The following is a 9,036-nucleotide window of genomic DNA, read 5'->3' as shown; positions in this document are numbered from 1 at the left end:
TGCAGGCCCAGGGAAAGAAGGATAACCAGGCATAGAGGGGCCCCTGCCTCTAGCCAGGTAGAGGTCAGGGAAAACCGTGTTTTTTGGACTGTGTGGATTCGTTGGCCTGGTACATCAGAACCACAAAAATATGATGCCTTGGTTGACACTGGTGCGCAGTGTACAATAATCCCATCGCAGCATGTGGGGGTAGAATCTGTTTCTATTGCTGGTGTAACAGGTGGATCACAAGATTTGACCTTGGTGGAAGCCGAGGTGAGCCTGACCGGAAATGAGTGGAAGAGACATCTCATTGTGACTGGCCCAGAGGCCCCGTGCATTTTGGGCATAGACTTCCTCCGGAACGGGTATTTTAGAGACCCAAAGGGACTCAGGTGGGCTTTTGGAACAGCTGCTGTGGAGACAGAGGGCATTAAGCAATTGAACACTTTGCCTGGGCTATCAGAGAACCCGTCTGCAGTCGGCCTTCTGAAGGTGGAAGAACAAAGAGTACCAATTGCTACCTCGACAGTGTACCACCAGCAGTATCGGACAATCAAGTTGCTGTGATCCCCATTCACAAGATGATCCATGAGCTGGAGAGCCAGGGGGTGGTCAGCAAGACCCAGTCGCCCTTCAACAGCCCCATCTGGCCTGTGCGCAAGTCTGATGGGGAATGGAGATTGACTGTGGACTATCGTGCCCTGAATGAAGTGACTCCACCATTGAGCGCTGCCGTGCCAGACATGTTGGAGCTCCAGTACGAGCTGGAATCCAAAGCAGCGAAGTGGTACGCCACTATTGACATTGCTAATGCATTTTTCTCCATTCCTCTGGCAGCAGAGTGCAGGTCTCAGTTTGCCTTCACCTGGAGGGGCGTGCAGTACACCTGGACCTGACTGCCTCAGGGGTGGAAGCACAGTCCCACCATCTGCCATGGACTGATCCAGAATGCACTGGAAAAGGGTGAGGCTCCAGAACATCTGCAGTACATTGATGACATCATTGTGTGGGGGAACACAGCATCGGAGGTATTTGAGAAAGGAGAGAAAATCATCCAAATTCTCCTGCAAGCTGGTTTCGCCATTAAGAAGAGCAAAGTCAAGGGACCTGCCTGAGAGATCCAGTTCCTGGGAGTAAAGTGGCAAGATGGATGGCGTCCGCAGATTCCTACCGAGGTCATCAATAAGATCACTGCGATGTCTCCACCGACCAACAAGAAGGAAACACAAGCTTTCCTAGGTGCCATAGGCTTTTGGAGAATGCACATTCCCGAGTACAGCCAGATCGTGAGCCCTCTCTACCTGGTTACCCACAAGAAGAACGATTTCCACTGGGGCCCTGAACAGCAGCAAGCCTTCGCCCAGATCAAACAGGAAATTGCTCACGCCGTAGCCCTTGGCCCAGTCAGGACAGGACCAGAGGTGAAGAACGTGCTCTACTCTGCAGCCGGGAAACAATGGTCTGTCCTGGAGCCTCTGGCAGAAGGTGCCTGGTGAGACTCGGGGCCGACCACTGGGATTCTGGAGCCGAAGCTACAGAGGGTCTGAAGCCAACTACACTCCCACAGAGAAGGAAATCCTGGCAGCTTATGAAGGAGTCCAGGCTGCCTCAGAAGTAATCGGCACAGAGGCACAACTCCTCCTGGCACCCCGACTACCGGTGCTGGGGTGGATGTTCAGAGGAAAGGTTCCCTCCACGCATCACGCCACCGACGCTACTTGGAGCAAATGGATCGCCCTCATCACGCAGCGCGCCCGAATTGGAAACCCAAGTTGCCCTGGGATCTTGGAAATAATTACGAACTGGCCGGAAGGTGAGACTTTTGGGTTATCTTCTGAAGAAGAAGAGGAGCAGGTGACGCGTGCCGAAGAAGCCCCACCATATAACAAGCTACCAGAGAGTGAAAGACAATATGCCCTCTTCACTGATGGTTCCTGCCGAATTGTAGGCGCTAGCCGGAAATGGAAAGCAGCTGTATGGAGCCCCACACGACAAGTTGCACAGGCTACTGAAGGAGAAGGTGGATCGAGCCAATTTGCTGAACTCAAAGCTGTTCAATTAGCTCTGGACATAGCTGAAAGAGAGAAGTGGCCAAAGCTCTACCTCTACACTGATTCATGGATGGTAGCCAATGCTCTGTGGGTTGACTGGAAAGGTGGAATAAGGCAAACTGGCAGCGCAGAGGAAAACCAATCTGGGCTGCTGAAGAGTGGAAAGACATTGCCACTCGGGTAGAGAAGCTATCCGTGAAGGTCCGTCATGTAGATGCTCACACCCCCAAGAGCCGGGCTAATGAAGAACATCGTAACAACAAACAGGTAGATCAGGCTGCGAAAATAGAGGTGTCCCAGACAGACTTGGATTGGCAACATAAAGGAGAACTGTTCCTAGCTCGATGGGCCCATGATGCCTCAGGCCATCAGGGCAGAGATGCCACCTATAAGTGGGCACGAGATCGAGGGGTGGATCTGACCATGGACAGTATCTCCCAGGTTATCCATGACTGTGAGACATGCGCTGCGATCAAGCAGGCCAAGCGGGTGAAGCCCCTGTGGTACGGTGGGCGATGGTCCAAATACAAGTATGGGGAGGCCTGGCAGATTGATTACATCACACTGCCTCAAACCCGCCAAGGCAAGCGCTATGTGCTCACAATGGTAGAAGCCACCACAGGACGGCTGGAGACCTACCCTGTGCCTCACGCTACTGCCCGGAACACCATCCTGGGCCTGGAAAAGCAAGTCCTTTGGAGGCATGGCACCCCTGAGAGAATCGAGTCTGACAATGGGACTCATTTCAAGAACAGCCTTATAAACACCTGGGCTAGAGAACATGGCATAGAGTGGGTGTACCACATCCCTTACCATGCACCAGCAGCTGGGAAGGTTGAGCGGTGCAATGGACTGCTTAAAACCACCCTGAAGGCACTGGGTGGGGAACTTTCAAATATTGGGAGCAGCATCTGGCAAAGGCCACCTGGTTAGTTAACACCCGAGGTCCCACCAATAGAGCTGGTCCAGCCCAATCTGAATCCCTGCATACAACAGATGGAGATAAGGTCCCAGTAGTGCATGTCAGAGGTCTGTTAGGAAAGCCTGTGTGGATAAATTCTGCCTCGAGTACAGACCAACCCATCCGTGGGGTTGTCTTTGCTCAGGGACCTGGTTGCACATGGTGGGTGATGCAGAGAGATGGAACAACACGTTGTGTACCACAGGGAGATCTGATTGTTGGGTGAGAACCACCTGGAGTGTGGAATGCCTGTGTACCCCTGCTCGCTGAGGGTCACTGTCACTGTTTGTGCACAGCTGTGCATGTGTGTATGTGTGTGTGTGTGTGTGTATTAACGTGTGTCTGTAGGGTTAGAATACGTTCGTTTGGGCACTGAGCCGACGATACGGGATAAGGGGTGGAATGTCTTGGGGTGACTTTATGATGGTAGATCCCGTGGTTGATGGACACACGTGTTCCGCTGGACACAGAGGGATGGAGATGTCTTCACTGCAGGTGCTCACGTCCCCATGTACAATATCCGGAATCGATTTTATATTAATTAATCCATCAGACATTGTAAATACATGTGCAAGTCACAGAGATATATTTGGTTTAAATCATTCAGAATACATTTCTGATGGGCCTGGCAAGGGCTGTGCCTGGTGGAAGGGCTGGGTGTGGCCATGTTGGCCTGGCCAGGCCTTGTGGGGACGTGTTGCCCTCCCAAGCCAAGCCCTGGAAATTCCCCACGTACAAGTCCCAGAGTGTCCTGGATGCCCTCGTCTCCATCAGCCCCAGCCCCGCAGCCCCCAGGGATTGCTGCTCACCTTTGGCATCTCTCTCTGCAGGCCCCTGCAAGGAAAAGAAAGGCAGAGGTGGGAGGCAGAGTTCCTGCACAGCCCTGCCTTTCCCTGCTCTGGACCAAGCAGTGAAGATGATGGGCTGAACCTCCACACCTCGCTGGCAGAGGGATTTTTCTGTCCCAGCCTTCACAGCCCTCACTGCCTTTTCCCAGCCTGGTTTCTCCCAAGCTCTCAGCAGCTGTGCTCAGCCAGAGTGTGGAGCAGCTGTGCTGGCTGCACTCAGGGCAGCTCAGAGCCTCAATCCTTGTTCCCAGAGGATGGGAGCCAATGTGTGCCTGGGGCAGGGATGCATTTGGTCTCTCCCTTCCCTCTTTGAATTAGAGCTCAATCATGCTGGAGGTAGTCTTCCGCATCCAAGAAACTTTGCTCTCTCCAGGTAGCAAAAGAAGGGCCAGAGAGGCTCAGATTCCTGTGACATGGGCTTTAGGAGGCAGCCATACGAAACAACTGTGGGTCAGGCAGCAGCAGCCCTGCAACAGCGGGCAATTTCATCCTCAAGGTTTACCCTCAATTTCCCCAAATCACTCACCGATCTTCAGGACACAGTAGCTGGCTGCAGCTGTGAGGAGGAGGAGGGAGATGGTCACCACTCCCACCACCACGCATGTGGGAAAGGTGTGGGATGGGCCAGGACGAGGAGCAGTGGGAACATGATCTGTTGGAGAAGAGGAAGCAGAGAACAGCCAATGGCCTTAGAGGAAAACAAACTTCCAGCTTATGAACCTCCCAATGTCCTGGTGTTGACAACTGGGCAGTCTTGGCCCAGTGCTGAGGGACACTGGGTGTGAGGGAGGGAATCACTCACCATCAGTGGATGTCCCTGCCTGGGAGCTGGACCTGCTGCCTGGGAGGAGAAAGGGACAGGGAGAGAATCTGCAGCTGCCCCAGGTCCTGCACAGACTGAGACACTGCAGGGACCCCCTGATCCACCCTCTATCAACTGTGGGGATCAATAAATGAATGCCCTGCTCAGCTGTGGCTCTGCATTAGCTCTGGCACCACCACTCTGCCCTTTCTGTGATGCTGGGGCAGGAGAGGAGCAGGATGCTCTGCTGGGACTGGCAGGAGTGTCCCTGGTGCCCAAGGCTGTGCTGAAGTGCACCCTGACCCCCAGCATTCCAAGGGACATGCCGTGGGGCAGGGCAGCATCCCCTCCCTCCCCTGGGGTCTTGGGGGATCTGTGAATGTTTCCTGTGTGTGCCCCAGTGCAACGACTCACCTGTGACCCTCAGGTTTGTGGGAGCACTGAGGGCAGAGTTCCTCACTCGGTTGCTGTTGTCCTTCTGCTGGTATCCACATGTGAATGTCCCTGCGCTCTCCCTTGTCATAGGAAAAAAGGTCACGTAGTTCCCCTGTCCCTGTTGGGCTTTCAGGCTGTGCACCTGCACCCCGTCCTTGCAGAAGATGATTCTGGTGACAGGAGATTTCCAAGAAATTTGGCACTGCAATATGACCTGTTCTCCTTCCTTTGCAGCAGTGGGGGTCATGTCAAAGGCAGGAGCTGGGAGGTCACCTGGAGAGATGGCACAGGGATGGCTCGGGACAGTGTTACTGGTGTCAGGGCAGGAAGGGAAAGAGTTTCCCCTCCAGGGCTTCACACATGGGGGACAAAGATGTTCTCCCTTTCCATCTCCAGTCCCACACAACTCCCCTTACAGGACCTATCCCTGTACTCACCATGCCCTGGGGAGCTGCAGATGTCCTGGGCCATCACAGCAGCACCTGCACTGTGGGGCACAGAGGGGTTTGGTCAGATGGGCAGCAGCCCAGCTCAGCCCCGTGCCCCTGTCCATGTTCCCATTGCTGAGTCTGCTGGGCCAGCACCTTCCCACCCATGGGGCTCCGGACTGCATCTGCTTGATCTCCCAGATTTATACTTTAAGCCGATTGTGGATTGGCTTCTGATTCCAGATGGATGCTGCTGGCTCCCTAAAGCATTTTAGCGTCTCCCATGTCTCACACTATGAACAGAACCAATTTAGAGGAATTGGAGATTGCCCCCTTTTGCTCAGAGGTGCATGGGAGCTGGAGGAAGCACTGGTCCTGCTGCCCTCCCCAGAGCAGCTCTGCCCCTCAGTGCTGCACGGCTGCTCCACACACCCTTTCCCCTGGGGCCTGCCCTGGGCCCAGCACGGGCCCTGTCCTGCCCCGCTCAGCAGCCCTGCAGTGCTGAGCCCCAAGGCAAAGCCATCCCCAACTCACCCAGCAGCAGCAGCAGCAGCAGCAGGAGGAGGAGGAGGAAGGCCGGGCGAGCAGGAGACAGCCTGGCACATCCCCCCTGGGCCAGCATTGTTTGGGGCACTGCAGCCACAGCCTCTCCTTGCAGCGTCTGCTGTGGGCTGAGCTCTGCCCAGCGCTGCAAGAGCTGCCTGGCCCGGGGCTTGCAGCGTGCCTGGGACTGGTCCTGCTGCATCTTTGAGGGTGGAAGGACCTTCCCACACCGAGCGGCTGTGGCCAGCGGGGGCCCTGCCTCAGCCCCCGCTGTGGCCACTGCGGCTGCAGAGCCCCCGCTTTCATTTCCGCACCCTGCGAGCCCAGAGCACGAGCCGTGTGTGCCTGTCCCTCTGGGGCAGCCTCCTCCCTGCAAAGCCCTCCTGGCCCTTGTTCCCACCCTGCTGTGCCCTCTCCTCGCTGCTGCTCCCAGCTCTTCTGCACGTGGATCCAAGGGATTCTGCCTGGGCAAACTGGGCATGGGCCCAAGTGGCTACACAGCTCTGTGGGTGGTAGCCAAGGCCATGGGGGCTGTCACAATTTTCTCCACAATCCTGCAGTGGAAGGTGGACAGGGTGCAAGGAGAAGGAGGCTGATATTACAGGTCAAGAACTGGCTGTGATGCTGATTTGAGCAGAGGAGCTTTGGGCTCTCTGAGCAATGGGCGCTGTTTGCAGCTCAGCATCCCCTGGGCACAGCTGGGACTCCCCTCACCAAGCAGGGAACAGCTGCTTCTTCCAATGGGATGGGTGAGCCTGCAAAGTTGGCTTTAAACTGGGAATGATGGGGGAAGGAGAGACGGACTGGCCATCCTGTGAGGGAGTGACAGACAGGGCTGATGAGCAAAGGCCACAGGGTGATGGGACAGAAATGAAAACCAAACAAGTCAGGCTCCAGCAGGGTCACCTCCAGCACTGGCATTTTCACCAGGAAGTGCTGACAATGCTCCACTGGGGAGAAACCCCCAAGCCCTTTCTGGGCAGTCCCTGTGCTGAGGGGGTCTGGGAAGGACCTATCCACTGGGGCAGTGCCTGTGGGGAGTAAAGAGGAGGAGGCGGAGCCCTGGGTGTGGTGTGGGGCCTTTGATCTTGTTGGGCTAAGGGCAGTGGGGTGCAATGGCTCCATGACTGTGTTATAAATAAAGTCTGTAATTCGTGCTATTATGTATAAAACTGAAACGTAATCAGACCATGTAGAGACAGAGTTTCAAAATCCCTCCACCAGCCTGGCTGAGAGAAAAATTTCACAACACTAAAAGAAGTTCTCTCACAATAATCGAGGATTCCACCTCAGTGGGGTTGGATTTTATCACCGGGACATTTGCACCATGACGACTTGATCACCACACTCTGATATCTACATCTCATCTGATAAGGAATCAGACATTCCGGGAACTAAAAATAACTGTTCCAGGACCCAGAGATGGCCCTTCCATCACCAGAAATGGCCCACTCATCACCCAAGATAGACAATTCATCAGACCCAGGAAAGGCTTTGTGCAGCCCAACTCCGGGACAAGAAAACTTCATGAATATGCTAAAATTACGAGAAGAATAGAATTAATTCGGACTCTGCCCAAAAACTGTATAAGAAGGAACCAGCTGAAGCAGCACCCGTGAACTTGGGAGCTCTGATGTGATAGAGATCAGATCTATGTGTGTTCACCCAGCTCCGACCCCGGGCTCGGTGCTGCTTTTCTCGATCGTGGCTTTTGAGACCGATATTTTGGTCACATAATAAATGTTATTTCTTTATAAATTTTGATTGGGCAATTCTGTTTATCTCAACTGGATGGTGGGTTTTTAGGAAGGCCAGGCTGGGAAGACAAGGAGAGGGAATTGTCCATTATGTGAGAGAGCAGCTGGAGTCCATGGAGCTCCTGTGGGAATGGCTGAGGAGCCAAGGGAGAGCTCCTGGGTGAGGATTAAAGAGAGCAGAGCTCCAGGTGATGTTAGAGTGAGAGTCTGCTCCAGACCTTCTGAGCAGGGAGAACAAGGGGATGAGGCCTCTCCTGACAGACAGGAGCAGCTTCACGTTCACAGGGCCTGGTCCTTGTGGGGGATTTCCACAGCTCCAATATCTGCTGGAGGGACAACATGGCAGGATATCTCCTTGTTCCAGGACTGGGAGAGTCAGACATGTCTGGGCTGTGAAATTCACTGAGACCAAAACATCCCCGTGCATGACATTTGCAGTGCCACCTGCTCCATCCCCTCCCCACAGGAGCCACCAGGAGCTGTCAGCCTGGACCAAGGAGATGTATGCACAGTTTCTGCAGCTGTCATTCCCTTGGATTCACCCCTCCTGCCTGTTTGCACTCCATCTTTTACTTAATCAAATAGGCAATCAAATTGATTGTGGTCCCAAGTGCTCGGATGTTGTGCTGACTCTCACCATGTGTGACTTGTGGGGCACGTGTAAAATGCTGTTCAAGGGGGACCCAAATCCTTTCCTGCTCACATTGCATTGGACTGCCCTGTACCTACATTTCTCTGAAAGCAGATTGCGGACGTTTGGAGATCCCAAAATACCTTGCACACATTTTTGATGTAAGAGCCAGTCGTACAAGAGGTTCCTGATCTCCAAAAATGTGAGGTTTGCTTGGGTACTTCTTCCCTTGAGCTACGTGTTCATCCAGTGAGGGCCTTGTTTATCTTCAGCACAAACCAGAAGCTGCTATTTTTCAGCAGCACAAAGGCCAAGTGCCCTTCTCCCTGCCAGGAGCCAACCCCATTTCAGCCAAGGGGAACGCAGATCAAGTGACAATGTTGGCAACAAAGGCCTCCCGGACCTGTCTCGTTTGGGCATTATTTCAGTTCTTTACTTGATTCCACTGATGCCTTTTCCTGGTCTTAAAATCAAGAGGCATACACGGTTAGAAGGGGAAAAGGGATTTTACCTTGGTATTTATTTTAGGGATCCTTAGGTGTACACGTCTAGGTCGTATGCATCGAGATGTACCCCGCCGAATCTATCTCTGTGTCCG

The 9,036-nt window shown here is 53.9% G+C and overlaps 1 protein-coding gene across 3 annotated transcripts; it reads right to left on the bottom strand.

The window, feature by feature from the left end:
• Nucleotides 1-3,493: 3,493 nt before the first annotated feature.
• LOC120412268 lies at nucleotides 3,494-6,240 on the bottom strand. 3 transcript variants are annotated; one of them, XM_039572652.1, is made up of 6 exons: nucleotides 6,042-6,240; nucleotides 5,517-5,561; nucleotides 5,059-5,352; nucleotides 4,645-4,683; nucleotides 4,369-4,494; nucleotides 3,494-3,828 (listed from the first exon to the last, which is right to left on the bottom strand). In XM_039572652.1, exons 1-6 carry the CDS (start codon nucleotides 6,127-6,129, stop codon nucleotides 3,800-3,802), a joined length of 621 nt encoding a protein of 206 aa, XP_039428586.1. In that variant the 5' UTR covers nucleotides 6,130-6,240; the 3' UTR covers nucleotides 3,494-3,799. The 3 variants fall into 3 exon arrangements, with proteins under 3 accessions (XP_039428586.1, XP_039428587.1, XP_039428585.1); XM_039572653.1 differs by lacking the exon at nucleotides 4,645-4,683; XM_039572651.1 differs by lacking the exons at nucleotides 3,494-3,828; nucleotides 4,369-4,494; nucleotides 4,645-4,683 and having other exon boundaries at nucleotides 4,773-5,352.
• Between the last annotated feature and the right edge of the window lie 2,796 nt (nucleotides 6,241-9,036).

The sequence above is a fragment of the Corvus cornix genome, unplaced genomic scaffold, assembly GCF_000738735.6.
Source record: "Corvus cornix cornix isolate S_Up_H32 unplaced genomic scaffold, ASM73873v5 scaffold7, whole genome shotgun sequence".
Classification (NCBI taxonomy): Eukaryota; Metazoa; Chordata; class Aves; order Passeriformes; family Corvidae; genus Corvus; species Corvus cornix.
The sequence above is the reverse complement of the archived record's forward strand: the minus strand, read 5'-3'. Positions and strand labels throughout refer to the sequence as shown.